This window comes from Hemiscyllium ocellatum, chromosome 37, assembly GCF_020745735.1.
Source record: "Hemiscyllium ocellatum isolate sHemOce1 chromosome 37, sHemOce1.pat.X.cur, whole genome shotgun sequence".
In the NCBI taxonomy this organism is placed as follows: domain Eukaryota; kingdom Metazoa; phylum Chordata; class Chondrichthyes; order Orectolobiformes; family Hemiscylliidae; genus Hemiscyllium; species Hemiscyllium ocellatum.
Genome location: NC_083437.1, coordinates 15,624,750 through 15,652,689, shown reverse-complemented (window position 1 = coordinate 15,652,689; position 27,940 = coordinate 15,624,750). Strand labels below are relative to the sequence as shown.

The window sequence follows — 27,940 nt, the reverse complement described above, 5'->3', positions numbered from 1 at the left end:
TTTCCCTCACCGATCCTGTGCTGACCTTCCCTAACTATTGAACCTATGCTAAAGCAATTTTTAATTTTATCCACGAATGCAATCTCTAAATGTTCTCTTCTGCCACCCCCGCCCCCCTGGACACAAACGCACACATTCAACTGATTGGATGAATCTAGCAAGTACAAACCAATAACCCACTTTGAACAATGATATAATATTTGCAATTTTCCAGTTCTTTGGCACCACCCATTATCAAAGGAGTTGGAAGATTATGACTCGAACTGCCCACAATTTCAGCCCACCCTTCAGCATCCTCCAGTATATTCCACCTAGTCATAAAGGTTTATGGTAATCATCCTTTTAAATACCTCCTGTTTATCAATTTTCAGCCTATGAGGAATCTTAATTATCCCCTTCAATGACTTTGACAGCATCTTCTTTGATTAGGATGCAAATTGTAAGGTTTGGATCTTTTAAATGTGTCTGATTTCTGTCCTGTGTGTTTCCTAGGGTGTGGTGACTGACAATCAAAAACTAAACTGAAGCAAACAATTATAAGCATCAGATCCGATATTGTAAAGTATCGAATAAAACCCCTGTCCTATATGTAAGGAATCAAACACGCAAACTCATTTTATACCTTGGCTATCTCCCCTGTTGTGTACAGATCTCCTTTCTGAACCCTGATTGGCACATATCTCCTCTTCCTTCCTTCCTCGCTCCCCCAACTAAGTTAGCTGTCGAAAATTGGTGATCATCCTAATTAGCACACTTTCTAACAGCACATTTGAATACAGTGATAGCCGAGACTGTGGAGCCATGTCACAGTATATCAAAGCCTTCAGGCAGAGAATCTGGATTTCTTTTAGAAAATGGGAAGAATAGCATCACAACCACCTGAAAGATGTTAACCCATTCTTTACTGGGCTTGATTAAGTTAGCCCTTGGCTCTTGTAACCAAAGCATTTTTTGTTTTAAAAGTTGTCGATCATTTATTGTGAATGGAGACACACTGTTCCTGTCCCAGTACAAGTGTTGTTTTTTCCCATGAGCCTCTTGTAGATCTTGTTACTTGACATTTGCAGCATCTGACTAGGAACATAGAGAGCATTTGTTCTTAACCAAGTTGTTGGATATTTGCTCTGGAAGGAAAGCCCCCCATTTAAGATATCTATGTCATGCACAGCTGAAGCATCTGCAGCCACCTTCAACAGAACTACCAAGTGGATGATCCCTCTTGGCCTGCTCCATAGATACCCCACATCACAAATGCCAGTCTTCAAATAATTGATAGCAGGTGGAGTAAACTTCAATAAACAGCTGATGGTACTGGATACTGCAAAAGTTCCAGTCCTTGTCAGCAATATTGACAGTTGTTATATTGAAACCTCGCAATGAACTTTGAGGGGAAGTGGCGAATGCAGGTACAGTAAAACATTTAAAAGATATTCAAATAAGTACATGAATAGGAAAAGTTTACAGGGATATGTGCCAAGTGAAGGCAGATGGGACCAGTTTAGTTTGGGATTATAGTTGGCATGGACTGGTTGGACTAAAGGCTCTATTTCTGTACCTGACATTGTAGAAAATTGTGCAGGTCTGTCCACAAAAACCAAGGCAATCCAACCTTAGCAATTACTGCCCTAGCAGTCTACTCTTGATCATCAGCAACGTGATGGAAGGTATTACTGATGGCTGTATCCATAAACTGCTAGCTCGTGCTCAGTTTGGGGCTTGGCTCGAGCTGCCAACTGCCTGACCTTGTTCCAACCTGGGTATCTACGTTCCCCCTAAAGAGCTGAGCCCCAGAAGCGAGGTGAGAATGACTTCCCTGGACATTGAGATGGATTGTGACTAAGAATGGCATCAAGAAGCACTAACTACACTTGGAGTCAATGGGAATCCTTTTGTGTATGTGAAGAATCTGTCGTCGAAGTCATACCTAGCACAATGGAAGATAATTGTGGTTGTTTGGGGCCAACCCTCTCAATCCCAGGACACTGGTTCAGGAGTTCCTCATGTTAGGGCCTAACACCTTAGGCTGCTGCAATACAGATGTTCCCTCCTGTATTAAACCAGAAGGGAGATTTGCAAACGGTGTTGAATTATTGCACAGTCTTCAGATATTGAAGCAGTGCATGCCCAAGTGCAACAAGCCCTGGACAACATTCAGGCGTGGCCTGACAAGCAGCAAGTAAGGTTGACATCATTTCAGTGGCAGGCAATGACTGTTTCCAACAGGGAGAATTGGACACTACCCCTCCATGATTGGTGCTTTATCATCACTGAATCTCCCAACTGTCAGCATTTTGGTGGTTACTATTTACCAGCCATGTAAATGCTACGATTACAAAGTAGATCAGAGGATGGGAGTTCAGCAGCAAGTAACTGCTGCACGTCTTCACCACCCCACCCCCCCCCCCCCCGAACAATAACTCCCCTCACCTAGTTTTGCCAAAACTCGAGCAGCTTGACACCATCCAGACCAAAGTAGCTTATTTAATTGGCATGCCATCCATCACCTTCAACATTCATATCCTCCACCATTGGCACATACACATAGCAGTATGAGCCATCTGCAAGGTACATTGCAGCACCTCATCAAGGCTCCTTCGTGTGGGTGGCACGGTGGTTAGCACTGCTGCCTCACAGCGCCAGAGACCTGGGTTCAGTTCCCGCCTCAGGCGACTGACTGTGTGGAGTTTGCACATTCTCCCCGTGTCTGCGTGGGTTTCCTCCGGGTGCTCTGGTTTCCTCCCACAGTCCAAAGATGTGCGGGTCAGGTAAATTGGCCATGGTAAATTGCCTGTAGTGTTAGGTAATGGGTAAATATATGGGTATGGGTGGGTTGCGCTTCGGCGGGTCGGTGTGGACTTGTTGGGCCGAAGGGCCTGTTTCCACACTTTTTAAGTAATCTAATCTAAAACCTTTCAAATCCATGACCTGTACAACCTGGAAGGGCAAGAGCTGTCGATGCATGGGACCATCCCCAACTGAAAATTCCCATCCATCATAAACAATCCAGACTTGTGTATCTATCACTGTTCCTTCATTGTCATAGTGCCAGGATTTTGACAATCTCCTTAACATCACTTTGGGCTTTCAAGCAGCTCATCATCACCCTCCCAAGCAACTAGGGATGGCACCAAATAGTGACCTCAGCAATGCTCATGCACCACAAACAAGAGCATCTTGCTTGTACAGTTCAGGTTGACTAGACAATATGGCTCCTTCTCCTGTGACCTCTACAAATCTGCTTCAGCACCAATCTCAGCCTGCACTAAGTGCTTTTGAATCCCTGTAGAAACCCTGATTGAATATTCTGTGTGGAATTGGGGCAGAGTTTGCACCAATGCCCATTAGAATTAGTATGAAACTGCTCCAATTTATTTTACCTTGTATCAACCATTGGCCCTTCTTAGGTAAAAGTACCAAATTGTAGCTGTGGGGAGCTGTTGTCTATGATGTCACACCTATTCTGTAATAGGCCAAACATTTCCTTCTCTCTTTGATCGTCAGTTTTCAAAACTTAAAGCTTATTTCTGTTGTAGAGGGGATTTCAGTAAACTGATGGCTGTGTGAAACACAGCAGTCCCTTCGCACACGACACATCATTAGAATCATAGTTTCTGTCACTGCGTGGGTTTCTTTCGGGCGCTCCAGTTTGCCCCCACAGTCCAAAGATGTGCAGGTTAAGTACATTGGGAGGAATTTAAGAGTATGGAGCTTGAAGGATCAGGGTCCAATTATTTACAACAGAGTTTAGGAAGAACCTCATCACTCAGAGTTGAAAGTCTTTGGACGTGTCTACCACCAAAGGTTGCAGGTGTACCATCATTGAACAGAAGGCTGCAGGACAGATTTTTGAGAGAGATATGGTAACAAGCAGAAAAGGGGAGCTGAGATAAAACTCAGCCATGATGAATGGATGGAGCAGACCTGAGGGACTGTATGGATTCCTATTGCTTATTTTTAATATTCTTATTTCATAACAATTAACAATAGTGATACCTTTGGGGTGAGCAATTTATAAACAGGTCCCTTGTTATCACATTCAAAGTGTAGATAAGTAAAATAGTAACTTAGTCCAATTTGCTAAGTTCATCAGTGTATCTGAGAACCTCAGGTGATTCTAACTATTTGTGTTGTTTGGCATCATGCAGGAATATGGAACCTTCCCTTAACCAGGTTTGCTGTCGCTGATATTAGCAGGTAAATGCTTATTGTGTCCTTATGCTCATCCCTGGTGTTATTTTCTACAACGCTGGCCCATTTCATATACATAGAATACTACCGACCCTCTGATGTAAACAAACAAAAGGGAAGTCAAATGAAAATATCACTGTTAGCGCGCTCAGTCATTACCAGGCTGTGTTGCTGAAAAAAAATGGAACCATGAATTACAAAGAAATAGGCATGAAACAAGGTTTTAAAATTATCCCGCATGACTGCCAGAGGACTCAATATTTTCTGGAATCAAAGCCGCTTTTTCAGGACGCGTTTGGATCTTTGAGGTTGTTCTTGCTGGCAGGGAGAATCATCGGCTCGAGTCCCTGGAAGTTGGGCTCGGTGTTGTGTGGCAGTGTCTGCTGCTGGGTCAGGAGCTTCTTAATGAGACCAACTTCGGCATCTCTTTTCTCTATCTCCTCGTACGGTGTCCATGACATGTCAGGCTGCAGCTTGTACGCACCAAGAAACTCATGAGGTGGGCTCGGCCCCCACTCCTAATGTGAATCATAAATAAAGAACAGGTTCAATAAGAAGATCAAGGATTTGAATATACAACAACTTTCACAGCCTCAGGCCATTCCAAAGCACTCACGTGCCAAGGAAGTACTTTCAACATTGAACAGTACAACACAGGAACAGGCCCTCCATCCCATTATGTCTGTGCGGCCCTAAACTAATCCCATCTGCCTGCATATGGTCTATATTCCTCTATTCTCTGCCTGTTCATATGTCTCTTAAAATGATGCTATCATATCTGCTTCTACCACCTCCCCCTGACAGGACATTCCAGGTACTTGCCATATCTGTATAAAACACTGTCCTTGTACATCATCTTTTCATCTTCCCCTTCTCACTTTAAACTTATCCCTCCTCTTGTTTGGCATTTCCACCCTAGGAAAGAAACCTACTATCCACTCTATCCATACCCCTCATAATTTTATGTACTTCTGTCAGGTAACCCCTCAGCCTCTGACACTTTAGCGAAAACAATCCAAGTTTGTCCTTATAGGTCATACACTCCAAACCAGGCTGCAACACATGTGGATGTCCTTCCCCTTCCTTGGAAATATTTAAACCCAGCTGACCTTTGGTGAAAGGATGGAGAAGTACCGCTGGCCAGAATCCCGCCTGTACATGAAGTACACTGTGCCTGGCTTCTTCACAACATTGCAGGCAACGTGATGGAGATCTGCATCCCTCTTGGCCTCTTCCAGGACCTGGGCAGAATGAAATGTTACACCAGATCGGATCATTGAGGAGCAGTACTATAAATGATGTTGCCACTGATGGTGAAGATGGGAAAACACTAAGTATAATTCGTGTCAATGTAAGAGAAGCTGAAGCAGGCGATCTGGCTGTTTGGGATAGAGTTCCAGGATTTTGGCCCAGCAGTGGTGAAAGATGCTGTGTGACCTGGAAGGGAACTTAGTGATGGTAAGGTTCCCAATGACCTGATGCCCATGTATTTTCCAGATGCTGGGAGCTCAGTAGAGTCCAAATTGAGGGGCAGCAGGTCACTTAGCAGCTCAGGGGATCTTCACAGGCAGCCTGTGTTGTGTTGGCTTCAATTGTTTTACCAAAACAGCATCTTCCACACATAAAACCTTTTATCACTTTAAAATATCTGATAAAAAATCTAGCTATACCAGTCCTGGTAGGCACTGGAATCATTGCTTGTGAAATCAGACATTCCCAGTGTAGACAGGAACAGAAGACAGGGGGTAGGGCATAGAGATGTGACATTTGAAACAGCTCCACAAAGGCTGGTATCCTGTCACCAAGTCACCCTTTAGTTACATTGCTCAATGAATGATACTGACCCAGTTAGCACAGCCAGCTCTCAGAAGGAGCAGCGTCCTTGATACTCCTGTTTCTTTTTTTCCTATTTTCTCAGTTACAGCTGGAAACTGGGGTTTCTCTCTGCTTCTGGTTTACCTGTGAAACAAATCTTTGTCTCTGAATTTTGTTTTTTGTCAAGGAGTGTGTTTATGGGATGTACTACATTGGAACAGTTAATTAGACACTGTATCGATTATTCTTGTAGTTTTCCAATAGAGTTAAATTTTTTTTTTCTTTTTCTCGTGATCAAACAGTGAAGGGGGATACTCCTGTTTCTTTTTGCCAGTGACAAGCAGTGCCCTTCACATCAAAGAGAGCAATGCTGTGTGATAAACTCTTAACACCAGACTTTTATTGGATTCAAATTCCATCATCTGCTGTGGTGGTGGGATTTGAACTCGGGTCGCCAGAACATTACCTAGGTCTCTGGATTAACTGTTCAGTGATAATACCACTAGGCCATCAAATCCCTCAAAAGGCTGCAGTTGAAGAGCAAAGCAGTTTCTGCCCAGTTTCGAACTGGGGACCTTTTCACGTGTGAGGCCAACGTGATGACCACTACACTACAGACACAAGTCAGATACTCCTGTTTCTATCTGTCAGCCAAGGCTCCCTGATTGGGGCTGTTAACCTGGTCCAATCAGGGAACTTGTTTAATGGTGGCATGGTGTGCAATCTTCTCCTCATTAGCAACTCTGCAGGAGCTATCTCTGTAGTTGCATGAGGGATGGTCCTATAATCAAACAGGAACTGGGACAGTTGGAATTTGGTAAAGCTATAGGCTGTTTCCTTAAGCCTGCCTTCAAAGTTTGGATTGCTCTTTCCACCAGACCATTGGACGATGGATGGTATGGTGCTGTCCTTACGTGCCAAATGCCATTCAACTTTACAAAATACTCAAACTCACTGCTGGTGAATGATGGCGCAATGTCTGTGACCAACCCCACTGGGAATCTGTGTATTACAAAAGATGCTTGCAGCTTTTCAATCATCACCCCTCCCCCGCGTTTGATGAATGAACTCTATATAGTTCTTACCACTTTGAATAGGCGTCCACAGTGACTACAAAAGGTAGAACCCAAGAAAGACCAGCATTGTCGAGGTGTAACCAAGTCCAGGGTTTACCCAGCTAGTCCCTCAAATGTCAGGGTGGGGGGAGCTGCAGCATTTAATTTTTGTCCTTGTTGACACTCTGCGTACTGTCCCACCAATACGGCCACATCGGCATCCAATCCTGGCCACCAGCCATAATATCTTACCAACATCATCATTTTGGAAGCCCCTGGATGACCCTGGTGGAGATCAGCCAGTAGCTGGCGGTGACCTATGATCGGGACAATCCCTCTCATTCCCCATAATAGTATGCTGTTCTCTGTAGTGGCCTAGTCTCACCAGATCCAGAAAGTTTTCAACTCTGGTTGTGGGGGCCATTGTGTTTCCCCCATCACCAGCAGCTGTTTTGGTTTTGCCAGGATGGAATCTGTCTGTATCCACAATCTGATATTGTCACGGTGACTGGAAAGTTTTAAACCAGAACAAACTCTTCCAGGGTTTGGATGCGGCTCAAAGCATCTGCATTTGGACTTGGCCCTCCTGGATGGTGTTCCATTTTGTCATTGTACACACTCAGAATATGAGCCCATTGCTGGATTTGACCTGAGGTTATGGGTGGCACAATCCTGTCCTCTAAGTAGCCTGAGCAGAGGTTTCTAATCCTTTACTATTGTAAATTTACATCCAATGGTACTGGTGGAACGTCCTCACACCAAAGATGACCGCCAAACCTTGCTTCTTTATCTGGGTGTCTTTGCGTTTGGCTCAGGAAGCATACAATATTGGGCGTTCTTCTCCGTTGGGCCACTGTTGAGCTGACACTCAGCCTGCTGCCACATAGGAAGGCATGGCATTCTCTTGGCCATTGAAATATCTCCATGAAGGCCAGTATCCTGTCACCGAGTCGCCCTTCATTTATACACAATACATGACACTGACCCAGCTCCCTCAGAGCCTGCTCCTGGAGTGAGCACAGCCCCTGATACCCCTGCTTATACTTTTTTAAAATTATTTTTTTCTTTGTAATATACAGGCCCCAGGCTGCAGCAGCAGCAGCGATGGTGGTGGCTGCCAAATAGCTTGGCATAGCTCAAAATAAAGAAAAAACAAACACGAACAAACAATAAAGAAACCCAAACAAAAAAGAAACAAATATCTTTCCTAAACAAAGGGGGAAAGAGACAAAGAAACGCCTCTTCTCCACCTCAGTACCAGCAGGAGCACACCGACTATAGCAACACTCCTGCTTACATCTGTCAGCCAGGGCTCCCTGATTGGACCAGGTTCCCCAATCAGGGAACTCATATTCTATGAGGTCCACTTGGCTGACCTTGTTGCAATGAACATCAAGATGCTGCATTCAGGGATGTGGCACTCGGGAAAGTGACAGTGCCAGTGCTGCCCACAGTGGGGAAGGGGAGACCTTGCCAGGCCATTATCTCTCACACACACTGTATACATTGGGTGAACAAAATACACAATAGGTGGAGTTTGAAGTTCTTTATTTTGGGAAATGGACCAAGAATTAACTAAAGAATGTCAGCAAATGTTTAGTCGACTTCATCTTTTACCCTTTCAGGTTTCTGAGTGCTGGGTTTCAGTGGCCCTGGTTTCCAAAGTCACACCTGGCACGAGAGACTGGTCAGACTGCCCATTGCCAAGGCCTTGGGAACTCATGGTGCCAGGTTGAAGACTAAAGAGTATCTCTCATTTAAATGCAGTTTGCATTTAAATAATGACCTTGTTGTAATGAAGTGCCCAAAGATAAGATTGTTAATTCAGGCAAACTGAATTTAAAAAATCTATTAGCACAGACGACCAAAAGAGATAGTCTTAAAGCAGGAGAAAGAAGCAGAGAGGTGATGACATTTGGAAAGGGTGTTTCAGAGTTCCGGACCTCGATGACTAATGGCACAGTCACCAGAGACAAGTGTAAATGATGCTGTTGGTGACCCTCAAGGTCAGATACCATCATTTTGTTCTGATTGCCAACAGTCTGAGAGCCCGACCCACCCTGTCCCCAAGGCCCAGACATTGCTCAGTCTGTATCCCAGTAAAACACACTGACAATGGAGAGTCAGCAAGTTAAAATTACAGTTGTGATCTCTGCTATCCAAGTGACCCCCAATTCTATTTGGGAATGTGGACAAGCCGCATTTACAATGCCTGTGCATAGGTCAACCTAGAACCACATTAAATTTCCTCTTGCTTCCTTTCAGGCATCTGTCAGAGCCAGGTTAACCAAGTGAGGTCAAGGACCTGAAGTATTGGGACAAGACTAAAAATAAAATGGCACGGGTGGTGGTGGGGTGGGAGGGGGCGAGATGATACAGAACTCGAAGACTCCTCTCACCTTTCGGGCTTTCTCTTGGAGGTACTGGATTTGCTCGGCGATCACAGTCAGTCTATTACAAGCATTGGCGTGTACAAACTCATCCGCCTGGAAATACAAGGACTTACATTTAGTGCTGTAAGAGTTTGAAGTTAAGTTCACCGAGGCATTTTGTCCCACATTGGTCTGCCAGCCTGAACACTGGATAGCGACCATCCCCCAGACAGTAATTCACCCATTCCATTAGCAAGTAATCGTACACACATGAACAGGCCATTCAGCCCCTCCAACCTGTACTGCCATTCAACCGGATCATGGTTGATTTGTGACCTAACTCCACCCACCTGCTTTAGTTCCATAACCGATAATACTTTTGCCGAACACAGGCTTGAAATTCTGAACTTATTGCGACAGCCCTTTGGGATCATTGAGTTCCACATTGTTCAAACCCTTTGTAAGAGCAAACGCTACTCAATATCACCCAGAATGATGTAATTTTAAGGTTATTTCAGAGCTTGTAAAACAAAACAATTCTGCAAGTACTTAATTCATTCCCTTGTCATCCACCGATTGTGGTTTACTGTAAACATGGATTTGGTATTTCAGAAATACTGAGGGCAGCTCCCCACTGTGAGTCAATGGTCTATTTTCTGCCCACAGAAAAGACTCTGAGCTTCCAGTTGCCTGCCACCTCCAAACGGACCTCACCACCAGGGATATATTTCCCTCCCCTCCCCTATCAGCGTTCCACAAGGACCACTCCCTTCGTGACTCCCTCGTCAGATCCACACCCCCCACCAACCCAACCTCCACCCCCGGCACCTTCCCCTGCAACCACAGGAAATGTAAAACTTGCGCCCACACCTCCACACTCACTTCCCTCCAAGGCCCCAAGGGATCCTTCCATATCCGCCACAAGTTCACCTGTACCTCCACACACATCATCTATTGCATCCGCTGCACCCGATGTGGCCTCCTCTATATTGGGGAGACAGGCCGCTTACTTGCGGAACGCTTCAGAGAACACCTCTGGGACGCCCGGACCAACCAACCCAACCACCCCGTGGCTCAACACTTTAACTCTCCCTCCCACTCCACCGAGGACATGCAGGTCCTTGGACTCCTCCACCGGCAGAACATAACAACACGACGGCTGGAGGAGGAGCGCCTTATCTTCCGCCTGGGAACCCTCCAACCACAAGGTATGAATTCAGATTTCTCCAGTTTCCTCATTTCCCCTCCCCCCACCTTGTCTCAGTCGGTTCCCTCAACTCAGCACCGCCCTCCTAACCTGCAATCCTCTTCCTGACCTCTCCGCCCCCACCCCACTCCGGCCTATCACCCTCACCTTGACCTCCTTCCACCTATCCCACCTCCATCACCCCTCCCCCAAGTCCCTCCTCCCTACCTTTTATCTTAGCCTGCTTGGCTACTCTCTCTCATTCCTGATGAAGGGCTTATGCTCGAAACGTCGAATTCCCTATTCCTGAGATGCTGCCTAACCTGCTGTGCTTTGACCAGCAACACATTTGCAGCTATTACACACAACCCACTGTTAGCCACTAACTGTCCCCATTACTAGCTATTCACCCTCCTTGCCAGATTATTATCCACTCCTTTGTCTGTCCAACTGTTTTTCTCTCTCTTTGTGCTCTATCACCACCTATCGTTTACTCCTCACCCCACCCTACCTTCTGCATATACTCAACATTTTCCGAGTTATCCTCAGTTCTGAGGAACGGTCTCTGGACCCGGAACGTTAACTCTGATTTCTCGCCACTGATGCTGCCAGAACTTTTCCACCAATTTCAGTTTTTTGTGTGGGTCTAATTTCTGCACCGAGTTAAGAGACTGGAAGCAATGTATAATGTAGGGTTTACAACTGGGCATGGGGATTCGGGAGGAGGCAGAGCAGAGAAGAAACAATATAACCAGCTGACAGAAAATGCGTGTCTGAGCAACAGGATTTACTTGGGTCATCTGCCAATTGAGCAGGCCTACACATGGGGAGTGGGTAACGCAGCTGGTTCAACATGCAGCGAGGGCGGGTTCATCACCGGGGAGTTTTTGAAAAGTTTTTCTTCTCCCACTTTTGCAACCACATGCAACTGAAAATAAAAGCAGACTGGAAAACACCCAAAGTACATAACAGCGGCAGAACAGAAACCTTCAGCGCCTTCGCACAGAATCGAAAGGCAGGACAGAAGGAACATCAAGAGATAAGATCAGGGAGAGGCTGGGAGGAATGTGATGTTATCGTTGATGCAGCCTCAATCTCATTTTAAAAAGGGAATTCAGTTTGCATCTGAAAAGCTCATTTTAATTGATAGATGGAAGGAACAGGAAGTTGTATTGAGAAGAGGTAGTTCTGAGTTTGAAACCACACAGTGGTGCAGTGTACTGGGTTAGTAATCCAGTGACTAGCTGGTCCAATGATCCAGAGAATAGGAGCAGGAATAGGCCATTTGGCCTTCTGAGCCTGCTCCCCCATCCAATATGATCTTAGCTGATTATCCAACTCAGTAGGCTGTTTCCCTCTCTCCCCATAGGGCGAGCCATAATGTGGAGGTGCTGGTGTTGGACTGGGCTGGACAAAGTCAGAAGTCACACAACACCAGGTTATAGTCCAATGGGTTGACCTGAAATCAGATGATGAAGTCGCAATGCTCTGAAAGCTTGTGATTTCAAATAAACCTGTTGGACTATAATCTGGTGTCATGTGACTAATGATTTTGTCCACCTCATAGGGGGAGTCTGCTCCCCCAGAGACCTTGAGTTGATTTCCCATGGCAGTTTGAAGTTGACAAAGATAAAAAAAAGTGGAATCAATAGCCTATGGCTGTCAAATGCGCTGATAAAAATCCAACTAAGTTTTTAGGGATGGAAAGCTGATGTACTGCCCTAGTCTGACCTGTCTACAATGCCATAAACCCACCTGGACATGCTCCACTCTATGAAATGGTTTAGAAAAACACTCAGCTGTATCAGCTAACACAGCGTTAAGGAAAGGCCTTTTCAGGGATTTTGTGATGAATGTCAAATTATAGCCTTTCCAATCATTGCTCAAACCCCAAATATAAGTTTGAAGAGGAGGCTGGATATCCCTGTTGTCTGAAAGCAGGACAACACATCGTTAGTAAATGCTTTAGGCACGAACAGGTCACAGCAAGATTACGTGCCACTTTAATCAGAGGAACATCAATGGTTGCTACCTCATCCAGTGATTAATGTATAACAGTCTGTGAGCCAGAAAACAAACCCTGGGTGGAGCCAGAACACCTTCATAAGCAGAGGGTATATCAGAACACCTTCATAAGCAGGGGGTATACCACAATGGGAGTTGCCATTTCAGTCAGTTGGTTGGAAGCCAGGAAGAACAACAGAGATTCAAATCTTCTGTTATTGAGCATTCATACTATTTTAATTATGCTGCCAATCATGCAAGTATTTACAGGTCAAGGATATTCTTCACAATGGATTTGCAAATATAACAATATTCACACATGGCTCTCCTTAAATAAAGTTTTATATCAGAACAGAGGAAGTAGGAGCAGGAATACCTCAATCAGCTTCCACTGTTATTCACTACAGTCATGGCTGATCTACCTCAGCTTCACTTCCCTGCACTAGCCACATATCTGTAAATATCCAAATATCTAACAATCTTTGTCTTCAATATACTTGACGAAGGAGCAGCGCTGCGAAAGCTTACACTTCCAAATAAACCTGTTGGACTATGACCTGGTATTGTGTGATTTTTAACTTCGTCCACCCTACTCCAACACCGGCACCTGCACATCTTGAGTATACTCAGCGACTGAGCTCTGCAGGCTTGGTGAATTCCAATGACTCATAGACCTTTGTGTGTGAGGACATTACATTTCTGAGACTGTGACTCCTACTTCTCGACACAAATTCTCTCTCGGAACCTTATTCTGTCAAGTCCCTTAAAAAAATTCATACGTTCCCATGGGATCACCTCTCAGTCTTCTAAATTCTAGGGAATAGAGGCTCAGTATACTCAGTTCCCCTTCTAGTTAACATGCCATGCTGTTTCCTCAATGCAATAGTCTTGCAATTCAGAGCTTCATCCGGATATAAAGCCTAAATGTTTCATTGCAAACTGTTCAAAAGCACAGGCAACGTCATTATCATGGGGGCTTCCATTATTCTATCAGTTCTTGTTTTACAGCTCCTTGTCTTAACCCCTCCTCAAAATGGATGACAACGGCAAGACTGTTTTGAGAAGATTTGTAGCTCAGGTTGAGGTTCTGGATGTAAGTTTGCTCGCTGAGCTAGAAGGCTTGTTTTCAGACGTTTCGTCACCATACTAGATAACGTCATCAGTGAACCTCCGGATGAAGCTCCGAATTGCCAAGACTACTGCACTGAGGAAACAGCATGGCAGGCACTCTGACCTATCACCTTCATCCCCTCCCCCACTCACCTATTGTACTCTATACAACTTTCTCCCCACCCCCACCTCCTCTAGCTTATCTCTCCACGCTTCAGGCTCACTGCCTTTATTCCTGATGAAGGGCTTTTGCCCGAAACGTTGATTTCACTGCACTTTGGATGCTGCCTGAACTGCTGTGCTCTCCTAGCACCACTAATCCAGAATCTGGTTTGCAGCATCTGCAGTCATTGTTTTTACACTTAGGAAGATGATCAACGGATTAGGGAGGTGATAGCCTAGTGGTTTATCACTTAGCTACTAATCCAGAGACCCAGGTAATATTCTGGTGAACCCAGGTTCAAATTCCACCACCAGCACATGGAGGAATTTGAATTCAATAAAAATCTGGAATTAAGATCCTAATGATGACTGAGAATTTTTTACCGATTGTTGGAAGAACCGATCTGGTTCACTAATGTTCTTTAGGAAAGGAAACTGCTGGCCTACATGTGACTCCGAACCCACAGCAATGTGGTTGACTCTTAACTGCCCTCTGAGCAATACATGCTGGCCCTAGCCAGTGACCCCCACCATGATAAAAAAGTGGAACACAGGGCTTCAACATCCCAACCTCTCTGGTAACCTTGTGATTGCCTGTGGGATACAATTATGGATTTTAGCTCAAAACAAAGTGGGGGTCATTACCAAATATTGTGTGTCCTAACCACTTCCTTGTCAGTTAGAACGTTGAGAGTTCAAACCTCACTGGCACCCTCTACTGTAGCATGACCTCGACTGACCTTTCTGTGCAGTTTTGAAGCATTCAGGGAGATGCTAAATCGAGGCTCCCCTTGCCCTTTCCGGTGATTGCTAAAGATTAAGGGAATACAGTACAAGCTGTCCCAGTGTCCTGGAGCACATGCCTTTCAATCTAAACACAATGAAGTTCTAAATTCTACACAACCATGACAGCAGCAACTACATATTAAAATGGGTAAATGGGGTGTAAATTGACAAAGTCATGAAGGACACTATATAAATGCTGGTTCTGTGTACAAATTGGATGATATATTTGCCTACTTCGTTGTATGTGACACGCTCTGCGATGTTCTGAACAGACGATAAGTGAAGGTTATGTTCTTGCCTTTCTCTGCGTGATTAGACCTGCTCTGCATGACTGTGGAGAGAGAAAAGGAAGTTTCACTTCTGCTTAAGAAGCTGTTTCAGTCCAGCGCCTGGCTGACAAGGCAGACATGCACCCGTTCAAGAATTGAAAGGAAATGCACTGCGGCTTGCAACAAACCACCGGAAACCAAAAGTTGGGTCGTGTTATTTTTCATGTCCAATCATCAGGTGGCAACGGTAGCTCACAAGGGTTTGTGCTTGCCTCTGAGTCAGAAAGTTTTAAAACACACTGCAGAAACTGAAGCAGAAAACCTAGACCTGTGTCACATTGTCTGAGCGCCACTATGATAGAGAGGTGCTGATATCAAGCCCAAGGCCCCATCTTGGGGACACACAAACAACTCCCCCCAGTATTCTTTCACAGAGGAGCAGGTGAGTTCCCAACGGTTTCCTGGCTAGTACTCAATCCTCAATCAATATCACCAAAAACAAGTGATCTGGTTCTTTAATTACATGGGAATTCGTAGGAGTTTGCTGCATGCAAATTAGCTGCACATTAGGAAAGTGATTGGACTGGAGGTTTGTTCTGAAGCAATCTGAAGGTGCTATAAAAATGCAGGTCTCATCCCTTCTTCAAATAAATCATATCAGCAGTCATAAAAGGCCTACCGGTTAGTTGGTTTGAAAGAACAGGATATTGAATTCAGCGGTACAATCTGTAACACAATCATACCTTATCTCTGTTAAAAGTCTAGAGTCTATTTCCTGATTGTCACACTTCAACACAGCTTGGATATCATGTTCAGTTCAGTGTGTCCTTGTATTTTAAATGCTAGGTGGCAGTGTTGCTTTTCCTAGATGCATTTCCCAGAACAATTGCTGTAGGTTGCATTTCAGGTTTTATTTATGAAGTTATATTGTGCATTATATTTGTTTTCTCTTTCCCAATATGGAGCTGTGCAGCCTCAGGTTTCACACTTCCTGATCCACTCAAAATCTCAGGGCTACCCCAGTCCACCCCATCTCTCGCCCTGTTCCTCAGCTACCAACTCCAAACCCTTTCCCCACCAGGGTAACCCTAATGCTCTGAGCTTAGGGCCCTCAGAATCCAGAATCAAATGACAAAGAGGAACACAATTATATTTTTAAATAATTTGCATAAAGCCTTCGATTCAGCTCCTTCCTCTCTGCACATTTTAAGTAATTCCCATCAGTCATTTTGTCACCTTCTTCCCTTGTGCTAATCCAACACATTGTCCATAAAATTCCAAAGGCATTTCTGTCCATTAGGTCAAAGTAGTTGGTGATGTATAGTTTGAGGATAGCAACTTCACTAGCGTCTGCACTGCACTCCAACTATTTAATAAACTGAGCTAACCCACACTGCGCCTCACCCTCCCATATCCAACACTTTCATTATTAGCCTTCCTTGGAAGCCGAGTAAAGAATCATTTCTGATTTGTAAATAAAAGATGGGCATGTGACCTTAATATTTATATGTGCACAGGGTACAAAGAACAATATAGCACAGGATCAGGCCCTTCGGTCCTCCAAGCTTGCAATGACACATTTTGCCCTTCCATACTCAGTCTTCACTTACAGGATCCGTATCCCTCTATTCCCTTCCTATTCATATATTTGTCCAGGTGCTTCTTGAATGCTGCTGTTGTGTCTGCTTTCACCACCTCCTCTAGCAGCACCTTCCTGGCATCCACCACCCTTTGTGTGAAAAACGTGCCTCACACATCTCTTTTAAACTCCCCCCTCACACATTGAACCTGTGTCCCCTAGTAATAGATCCCTCCACCCTGGGGAAAAGCCTCATACCTTCCACTCTATCCATGCCATTCACAATCTTATAAATTTCTATCATGTAGTCCCTCAGCCTCCTGCGTTCCAGTGAAAACAATCCCAGTCTATCCAACCTTTCTTCATAGCTAAAATCCCCCCTGTCAGGCAACATCCTGGTAAACCTTTTCTGTACCTTCTCCAAAGCATCCATTTTCTTCTGGTAGTGTGGTGACCAGAACTGTACGCAATATTCCAAGTCTGGCCTAACAAAAGTTCTGCAAAGCTGCAGTACAACTTGTCTAGCCCTTTACTCAATGCCCCCTCCAATGAAGGCAATCATGCCACAGGCCTTTTTTACTGCCTTATCAAAGACTGAATCATCATAGAATCCCTCCGGTGTGGAAACAGGCCATTTGGCCCAACAAGTCCAAACCAACTCTTTGAGTAGCATCCTACCCAGACTCACCCTGCTAACCTATAACCCTGTATTTCCCACCTAACCCACATTCCTGGACACTGTGGGCAATTTAGCATGGCCAATCCACCTAATCTGCACATCTTTGGACTGCAGGAGGAAACTGGAGCACCCAGAGGAAACCCACACAGACACGGGGAGAATGTGCAAACTCCACACAGTCACCCGAGGCTGAGACTGAACCCAGATCCCTGGTGCTGTTAGGATAAGTGCTAACCACTGAGCCACATTCAGTGATTTGTGGACCTGCACAGCCAGATCCCTCGCATATCAGTACACTTCAGGTTTCTGCTATTGTACATGCCTGTGAAGCTGAACATTTTGTGCAACTTTCAGTTAAACTGCTAAACAAAAAGTTGAATGTGCGAGTATTTCTTTTTCCTCATTCATTATAGAATCACGTGAGTGTTACAGAAATCTAGACGTGTGAAGTATATTAATTTGTATTGTACATGGGCATTGTCCGCTAAAATTAGTGCTTAGAGCTAAAATCGTGTTTCTTAGGGACTTCTAATAGGGGATCTTTAGTGATGATCTCACTGTTTTTATTGTAACCCTCGATAACGTTCTTATTGGTGTTAAAGGAAACGCCTCTAAATTCTCAGATAGCAAGAATGTATAATTACACTACAAATCTGGGACATTCTTCTAAAATGTAACAGCCCAGCTAGTTTAAAAAAAACTCCACCCGATTGTAGTTATGGAGGGAAAGGGCAGAGGCCTGGGCCTTAATGCAGCCAGCCACACCTCTCACTATCACTTTAAACCTCCTGCTGGTGATAAGAGGTAGTACACCAAAGGCATACTTCACTCACTCTCCCTCACACCTACATATCATAAGACCATAAGACATAGGAGTGGAAGTAAGGCCATTCAGCCCATCGAGTCCACTCTGCCATTCAATCATAGCTGATGGGCATTTCAACTCCACTTACCCGTATTCTCCCCGTAGCCCTTAATTCCTCAAGACATCAAGAATCTATCAATCTCTGCCTTGAAGACATTTAGCGTCCCGGCCTCCACTGCACTCTGCGGCAATGAATTCCACAGGCCCACCACTCTCTGGCTGAAGAAATGTCTCCGCATTTCTGTTCTGAATTGACCCCCTCTAATTTTAAGGCTGTGTCCACGGGTCCTAGTCTCCTCGCCTAACAGAAAAAATTTCCTAGCGTCCACCCTTTCCAAGCCATGTATTATCTTGTAAGTTTCTATTAAATCTCCCCGTATCATATTCCACAAGTCCCTGACATACAACGAGCCATCGCAGCACACTGTCCTGTTTGCCTTTGTTTTGATCTATAACCACCAACATTTTCATACGCTCCATTGTGGTTCGGATGGTAGCACCCTCTCCTCTGAATCATAAAATTCCAGGTTCAAGTCCCCATTCAAGCCTCCTGTGTGATACTGAGGGAGGGCTGCATTGTTGAAGGGGCTGAAATTTAGCTAAGATACTAAACTGACATTCCATCTGCTGGTTCGGGGGTGGGGGGGGGGGGCGGTTGTAAAAGATTGCATGCCACTGTTTTGATAAAGAGCAGGAGAGTTTCCCCAAGTATGGGAACAAACATGATGGACTGAATGGCCTCCTGTGTAATGACTTGGTTGTTCTGTGACGTACCTGATGATTATTTGCCCCTCAATCAACAACAGAAAAAAAGTTACTTAGTCGTTAACATCTTAACATCTGTGGGAGCTGGCTGTGCACAGCCTGATATAGTGTTACAGCATCAGAAGTTCCTCATTGGCTGTAAAGACCTTCGAGATGAAGAGCCATCTAGACTCATGGATGCTGCCTGACCCACTGTGATTTCCAGCATTTTTTGTTTTCAGTTCAACACCTTTGAGATGTTCACCAACTGTGGTTGTGAAAATGTAAACTGCCACTGTCCCAGAGGACCACTGGTCTCTTATCAGAGAAAAAGAGAGACAACTGGTGGAGGGTTTCACTGTGTCTCAGGGGAAAAGGCAAGGCTGAGCAGGTAAGGTCTTCATGGGGACTTCAGACAGTAGGAGTATTGAACCCTCACTCTTTGCGTTCCTCTGAAGTGCAAACCAGCAATCCAGCCAACTTAGCGTGCTGCCTCCTACTCGATATATAAATGCAGATCTTTTGTTCACTGCAGCCAGCCCAGCTTCTAACCTTGTGATCCTCAAATAACATTCTCATGGTTAGTTATTCTTCAGATCAGCACTGGTCTCATTACCACTCTCATTCCTTTGCTAACTTAAGGAGCCATCATTAGATGTTCTTGCCCATGGAGTTTTTCTTTCTGCAGCAAAAGTGCTCGATTACCAAAACCCTCAAAAGTACTTTGGAACAAATTACTGCAGATGCTGGAATCTGTACTGAAAACAACAAATGCTGGAGATCACAACGGGTCAGACAGCATCCATGGAGAGGGAGCAAGCTAATGTTTTGAGTCTAGGTGACCGTTCATCAGAGCTCTGATGAAAAGTCATTTGGACTTGAAACGTTAACTTTCTCTCCACGGATGCTGTGTGACCCGCTGTGATCTTCAGCATTTGGTGTTTTCTCAATACGGTCTCCTCAAAAATGCTTGACAGATTGTAACGGATGAAGGACTGAGATGAAGTGTCCTCAGTAATAGGAGCCCCGGTTCTGAGCCTTGGTTATGTTGATTGGCAGTAGAAAGGTACTGTACCACAGTGGATAAGAAAGGGATTGTTAACAGAGTGACAAGTAGAGATTCACTCTGATTGTGAGTATTCATGGGCCCAGTGAGCAAGGACACAGCACAGAATGGCAATAACACCATGTCATAAGCCATGGCTACTTTCAGAGTGTATCCCGAGTCGCAGCAGGGACAATTGTATTCAGTCTCCCTCGGCTAGGTTAAAGACATTACTCTTGGTCTCACTGCTGAGGAGACCAATATGGATTGTGGTGCTCAGGCCCCGGTAATGATCCCACTGACAATCCACTTGTTAGGTTTTGCTAACTTGAAAATACCCCACTATCCTGACCAAGTGCTCTTAGTTGGGTAGACAAGGCTTCATTTGTGCTGATATGCTTTTCCTAACTTCAACAAGCCCTTATCTTGAGTATCTATAGCACTTAGATCATAAGAACAAAGGAAATAGAAGCAGGGACAAGGCCATTCAGCCCTCAAACCCTACCCCATCATTTAACAAGATCACGGCCGATCTGGCCCAGGCCTCAACTCCTCCTCCACACCAGTTCCTCATCGTCCTTAACTTTCTGATACTTCCAAAACCTACCTTTAAATACTTTCTGTGATCTAGCCTCCACAGATCTCGGAGGGAGAGGATTCCAGACATTCAATGCCCTCTGGGAGATAAACAAAAATGCTTCATCTCTCAGTTTTAAAAGAATATTCCCTTTTCCATAACTGTGGCCCCTAGTTTGAGATTGATTCTTTTCAACATCTACCTTATCAAGCCCTCTCAGAATCTTGTATGTTTCTGTAAGATCACCCCTCAGTCTTCTAAACTCTAACAAATACGTCGGCGGTGGGCAAGTTGTTGGAGGGAATCCTGAGGGCCAAGATGTACATGTATTTGGAAAGACAAGGACTGATTAGGGATAGTCAACATGGCTTTGTGCGTGGGAAATCATGTCTCACAAACTTGATTGAGTTTTTTGAATAAGTCACAAAGAGGATTGATGAGGGCAGAGTGGTAGGTATGATCTACATGGACTTCAGTAAGGTGTTCAACAATGTTCCCCATAGGAGACTGGTAAGCAAGGTTAGATCTCATGGAATACAGGGAGAACTAGCCATTTCGATAGAGAACAGGCTCAAAGGTAGAAGACAGAGGGTGGTGGTGGAGGGTTGTTTTTCAGACTTGGAGGCCTGTGACCAGTGAACTGCCACAAGGATCAGTGTTGGTCCTCTACTTTTTTGTCATTCATACAAATGATTTGGATGTGAACATAGGTATAGTTAGTAAGTTTGCAGATTACACCAAAATTGGAGGTGCAGTGGATAGCAAAGAAGGTTACCTCAGATTACAACAGGATCGTGACCAGATTGGCCAATGCGCTGAGAAGTGGCAGATGGAGTTTAATTTAGATAAATGTGAAGTACTGCATTTTAGGAAAGCAAACCTTAGCAGGACTTATACACTTAATGGTAAGGTCCTGGGGAGTGTTGCTGAACAAAGACACCTTGGAGTGCAGGTTCATAGTTCCTTGAAAGTAAAGTAGCAGGTAGATAGGATAGTGAGGAAGGCATTTGATATGCTTTCCTTTATTGGTCAGAGTACAGAGTTGGGTGGTTATGTTGCAGCTGTAGGCCGCTGTTGGAATATTGCTTGCAATTCTGGTGTCCTTCCTATCAGAAGGATGTTGTGAAACTTGAAAGGGTTCAGAAAAAATTTACAAGGATGTTGCCAGGGTTGGAAGATTTGAGCTATAGGGAGAGGCTGAACAGGCTGGGGCTGCATTCTCTGGAGCGTCGAAGGCTGAGGGGTGACCTCATAGAGGTTTATAAAATCATGAAGGGCATGGATAGGGTAAATAGACAAAGTCTTTTTCCTGGAGTCGGGGAGCCCAAAACTAGAGGGCATAGGTTTAGGGTGAGAGGGGACAGATATAAAAGAAGCCTAAGGGGCAAAGTTTTCACACAGAGGGTGGTATGTGTATGGAATGAGCTGCCAGAGGCTAGTACAATTACAACATTTAAAAGGCATCTGCATGGGTATATGAACAGAAAGAGTTTGGAGGGATATGGACCAAGCTCTGACAAATGGGACTACGTTGGGTTGGGATATCTAGTCGGCATGGACAAGTTGGACCGAAGGATTTGTTTCCGTGCTGTATATCTCTATGACTCTGTACAGGCCTGTCCTGTTTATCCATTCTTGATAAGTCAAACCTATTCATCCCAGGAATCAGCCTAGTAAATAGAATCAGAGAGTCATACATGTTGACAGCATGGAAACAGGCCCTTCGGATCTACTTGTCCCTACCACCCAGTTTTCAAAATTAAACTAGTCCCATTTCCCTGTGTTTGGTCCATATCCCTCCATACCTATTCCAATCATGTAACTGTCCAAATGTTACTTAAATGACAAAATTGTACTCGCCTCCACCACTACCTCTGGCTGCCCGTCCTGAACACTCACTCTCTGTGCACCCTTTGGGACTCCTCCCACCTTAAACCTATTCCCTCTAGTTTCAGACTTCCCTACCCTGGGGAAAAGCTGTTGATGATCTACTTTATCAACACCTCTCATGATTTTCTGGACATCTGTCAGGTCATCCCTCAGTCTCCTCCCCTCCAGGGAAAATAAACTGCTGAAACTCTCTATCCCATTCTGCTTGCACAGTGCCCTTGATTTTTCTGTTCAGGTTTCTAAACCCCAACCTTTGAATCTTTCACTGCCCAAATAATTTGACCACCAAGGCACTGATCTCAGTTTCGTTTTACCGGAACATGTCACAAACCAACGCTTCGCTCATGAACCACAAAATTCCCAAGCCCCACACATCACAAACCCTTTCTCTTACTCCACTTTTGTCATGATATATTCAACCTGCTGAATCTCATTATGCATCCAGAGACTGGGCCTCCACTGCCCTCTGGGGCAGAGCATTCCACACACACACCACTCTCTGGGTGAAGAAGTTTCTCCTCATCTCTGTCCTAAATGGCCTACCCCTTATTTTTAAGCTGTGTCCCCTGGTTCAGAACCAGGGTCCTCACACTCCCTCTGCAGAACCTCATTTTTGGTTCTGCCTCTGCCTTTAGTTCTCACGTGGACCACGACATTGCAATCCTTCTCCTCCCCCCTCCGAATGCATCTCCCACCATGAGGAGCTACCTTCCATTGGCACAATCCTGCAGAGTCTTTGGTTGCAATTATAGAGGACAGGTTCTAACCCCCTGTCTATAGCGTCATTTATCACCATCACATGCTGGCCTTCATAACAAGAGGGATTGAGTATAGAAGCAAAGAGGTTCTTCTGCAGCTGTACAGGGCCCTGGTGAGACCGCACCTGGAATATTGTGTGCAGTTCTGGTCTCCAAATTTAAGGAAAGACATTCTGGCTATTGAGGGAGTGCAGCGTAGGTTCACAAGGTCAATTCCTGGAATGGCAGGACTATCTTATGTTGAAAGATTGGAGCGACTGGGCTTGTATACCCTTGAGTTTAGAAGACTGAGAGGGGATCTGATTGAGATGTATAAGATTATTAAAGGATTGGACACTCTTGAGGCAGGAAACATGTTTCCGCTGATGGGTGAGTCCCGAACCAGAGGACACAGCTTAAAAATAAGGGGTAGGCCATTTAGGACAGAGATGAGGAGAAACTTCTTCACCCAGAGAGTGGTGCCTGTGTGGAATGCTCTGCCCCAGAGGGCAGTGGAGGCCCAGTCTCTGGATTTGTTTAAGAAAGAGTTGGATAGCGCTCTCAAGGATAGTGGAATCAAGGGTTATGGAGATAAGGCAGGAACAGGATACGATTGAGGATGATCAGCCATGATCATAATGAATGGTGGTGCATGCTTGAAGGGCAGAATGGCCTACTCCTGCACCTATTGTCTATTGTCACACTCCATTTGAATGGCCTCCTACATAGAGTCATAGACTCATAAAGATGTACAGCATAGAAACAGATCCTTCAGTCCAACCCGTCCATGCCGAACAGATATCCCAACCCAATCTAGTCCCACCTGCCAGCACCCGGCCCATATCCCTCCAAACCCTTCCTATACATATACCCATCCAAATGCCCCTTAAATGTTGCAATCGTTCCAGCCTCCACCACTTCATCTGGCAGCTCATTCCATGACATGGTTGCTCATCCTTCCTGCATTCTTTGGGTCTATGCATATAGGTGAAGGGTCAAACTCCTCCACAACGCCATTCTGGTGCAGGCCTGCTAAGCATAACAACAGCCAAAATAAACAAACGAGAAACCACAAGTGTTGTGACTCCTGGAGCTGCTGGCTCGGAATGGGAAGGGAAGGTTTGAGAGAGTGGGGAAAAGAGTGCCTACCTTCTGGATCTGCTCTGCCAGAGCTACAATGTCGAGAGGATCTCCGACGCGATTGGTTTGGTAGCTGCTGACCAGCTGCAGGCCAGCAGGGTTGGCATTGCTCTCCACCAGCGCCACTGGAAATGAAACATGAACCAATAAGGAAGTGGAATGGGAATGTGCCCGTTGCTCCCAATGGCTCGGGGAGTGGGGGGAACGCACCACTTCATGTTGGAACTGACTCTCACAGATTGCACTGCCAACTGCTCACACCACTGGGTAGCAGACCATTTGACACCATTAGTCCCAGAGCCACAGGGCGGGAAATCCAAAACCAGCTGGGTGTCACCTCTGACCTTTGACCCCAAACCATATTTGAACATCATTAGCCTTTTTTCTGGTCACATGGATTGGGATGGAATTGAAAACTAGTCTCAGGAATGGTCTTCATTAACCTAATGCATAAAATCCCGCATGGTTCAGTCATGTACTTGAGGGAAGGAAATCTGGTGCCCTTCCCTAATCTGGCCTACACATGACTCCAGACCCACAGTGGTGTAGTTGACTCTTAACTGCCCTCTGAATGCAACTGTACCAACAGAACAAACTCCAGTGGTTCAGGAAGGTGGCTTAACATCACTTCCTTACAGACAATTCGGGATGGACAACAAATGCTGACCTTGCCAGTGATGCTCACATCTCACGAGAGAAGATGGAAAAGTCTTAAAGAATGGAAATTGTGGGCAAAAGACAGTCAGAGCCCTAGGGGCCATTTCAACATCGCAGCTGACCCAGGAAGTGAGAGACTAAACATTAAATGAACTGGTGTGGAGCTCTTAATGGACAAAATGAACAGGGGGATTGTTAGTGCTGTCTGAGTGTGAACACGGTGTGTGTGTGAACATGGGGAGTGTTAGCGCTGTGTGTGAACACAAGGAGTGTTAGCGCTGTGTGTGAACATGGGGACTGTTAGCGCTGTGTGTGTGTGTGTGTGTGTGCACATGGGGAGTGTTAACGCTATCTGTATGAGCGAACACGGGGAGTGTTAGTGTTGTGTGTGCGTGGTTAAAAATCACAACACCAGGTTATAGTCTGACAGGGTTATTTGGAAGCACTAGCTTTCGGAGTGCTGTTCCTTCATCAGGTAGTTGTGGAGCAGGACCATAAGACACAGAATTCATAGCAAAACATTAGTGTCACACTACTGAAATGATATATTGAACAAACCTAGATTGCTGTTAAGTCTTTCATCTTTTAGAATGGGTTGCAGGTTTTGGTTCATTCATATGTAAATCCCAGAACTTCTTTTAACTCACATTCTCAAGATAACTTAAAGTTTCAAATAGAAAAGGTGACATCTCAGCTCAGACAATGCATTAAAGATGTGAGGTTAGAGTCTGTCTGGATCCCAATCTTGAGTCAGACCGGTTCTATTTTCAAAGTGGGAATTACAAAATATTACATGGACTGACTGCCTGCAGATTGTGCATTTTTTTAGCAAAATCGAATGTATCTGCAAATATAGTTCTGCAAATACAAATTTACCCCATAGACTTATACATGTGTGCGCGTGCGTGTGCACAAGAGAGAGACAGAGAAAGACAGAGAGTGAGTGTGTGCGTATGAGTATGAGTGCATATGACAGATTATGTATAGGCATGTGTGCAAGCTTGGTAAAGTGTGTGTGTGTGAGTGTGATGGAGAACAAGCCTGTGAGATTGTGTGTGTGTGTGGTGCAGTGGGGTCACCTGTCATGTGACATGAACCCAAGGTCCCGGTTGAGGCCATTGTCACAGGTACCAAACTTGGCTATCAGCCTCTGCTCAGCCACTCTGTGGCAGACAGGGGTGTTGCCTCCCAGTCGGGGAACATTTCAGCGGTCAGGGACATTCGGCATCGTATCTTCGGATGACCATCCTCCAAGGCAGACTTTGAGATATGCAGCAATGCAGAGTGGCCGAGCAGAGGCTGATAGCCAAGTTCTGTACACGTGGGGATGGTCTCAATTGGGACCTTGGGTTCATGTTACACTACACTATACACTCTATCATGCACACACCCACTTACATACTCACAAAGAACCTCTCTCATGCCAAGCATGCACACACTTTACCAAACACACACACATGCAAACACACTCTCATGCACACTCACACTCGCACTCTCTCATGTACGTGCACACAGATGTAAGTCTTTGGAGTGAATTTACATTTGCAGAACTATATTTGCAGATGCATTCTATTTTGCTCAAAAATGCACAACTTGCAGGCAGTCAGTCCATGTAATATTTTAAAAATTCCACCTTGGATACAGAACCAGTCTGGCTCAAGATTGGGATACAGACATACTCTAACCTCACACCTTTAATGCATTGTCTGAGCTGAGATCTCATTGTTTTTTTTATAAAACCTTAAGTTATCTCGAGAATGTGAGTTAAAAGAAGTTCTGGGATTTACATATGAATGAACCAAAACCTGCAACCCATTCTAAAAGATGAAAGACTTAACAGCAATCTAGGTTTGTTCAATATATCACTTCAGTTACATGACACTAATGTTTTGCCATAAATTCTCTTGTCTTATGATCCTGGTCCACTACCACCTGATGAAGGAAACAGTACTCTGAAAGTCAGTTCTTCCAAATAAACCTGTTGGACTATAACCTGGTGTTGTGTAATTTTTAACTTTGCTCACCCCCAGTCTCCTCCACACGTGTGTGTGTGTGTGTGAACACAGGGAGTGTTAATGGTCTGTGTGTGAATACGGGGAGTGTTGGCGCTGTCTATGTGTTATCTGCCCTTGGACCCTCTCCAGGTGGAGCAGGACCTTAAGTAAATTTGAAGTGTTGTTAGCCATTCTGCTGTGCTATCATTTTGTCAGAACCGTTGCAGTCTCGGCCAGCTTCAGATTGACACCACTTCAGATACATCCCCTGACACTGTATATCCATCATTGAAGCTTCTCTCTTACCAGCCGAGCTGTTTGCCTTGTTGTCTTCAGGTTTCGCCTGGTTCATGGTTGCTGTCAGTCCTGGCTTCTCTGTGCTGCCCTCCGGCCCCACTCTGATTACAAACTGCTGCTTCAGTCTAAAGGTCCTTGCTTTCCTCCGACAGAGCTGTCCTCCCAGCTCCTAGAACAAAGCAGCAGCTATCAGCCCTCTCCGCGCTGTGACCGTGAGTCTGAACGCCGTGTCAGTGAGGGGCCCCTCACAGAAAGCCAGCTGTGAAAATTGTATCCATTGCGGGGATCCCCCGAAGCTGGGAAATCGCTGCGGGCTGTGATCAGGGCAGCGAGAGGCACCCTCCTGTATAACTTTGTCTTTTATGTCACAGACAAACGTGTTCTAAAGCTCACAAGAGCGACAGAACAAATAGATCAGCCCCGAACGCAGCCAATTCAATCCAAGCTGACGTGTGCATACACAGAGCATGCTGCATGTTGTACTAAACATCTATGTCACTTCGGAACTGAAGTGGTAAATAATGCAAGCTTTTGAATTTATATAGCACCTTGCACACGCCATTTAATCACCCCCACAGAAGGAAGTGTAATCTTTCGAATCGTGGAATTCCCTGCCATGCAGGCAGAGGCCGTTCGGCCCATCGAGTCGGCACCGACCCTCCAAAGACCATCCCGTCCCGTCACCCAGTATTTCCCGTGGCTCACCCACCCACCATGCACGACACTGGACACCACTGGGCGATTGAGCATGGCCAATGTCGTCCGGAAACGCAGCAGCCAATGTGTGCA

General features: G+C 45.2%; 1 protein-coding gene across 1 annotated transcript; it reads right to left on the bottom strand.

Moving 5' to 3' along the window:
* Positions 1 to 4,308: 4,308 nt before the first annotated feature.
* On the bottom strand, positions 4,309 to 27,543 carry c37h1orf50 (chromosome 37 C1orf50 homolog). Its single transcript, XM_060852036.1, has 5 exons — positions 27,161 to 27,543; positions 24,213 to 24,328; positions 9,458 to 9,544; positions 5,298 to 5,429; positions 4,309 to 4,706 (listed from the first exon to the last, which is right to left on the bottom strand). The coding sequence occupies exons 1-5, from the start codon at positions 27,204 to 27,206 to the stop codon at positions 4,473 to 4,475; spliced, it is 615 nt and encodes a 204-aa protein (XP_060708019.1). The 5' UTR covers positions 27,207 to 27,543; the 3' UTR covers positions 4,309 to 4,472.
* Between the last annotated feature and the right edge of the window lie 397 nt (positions 27,544 to 27,940).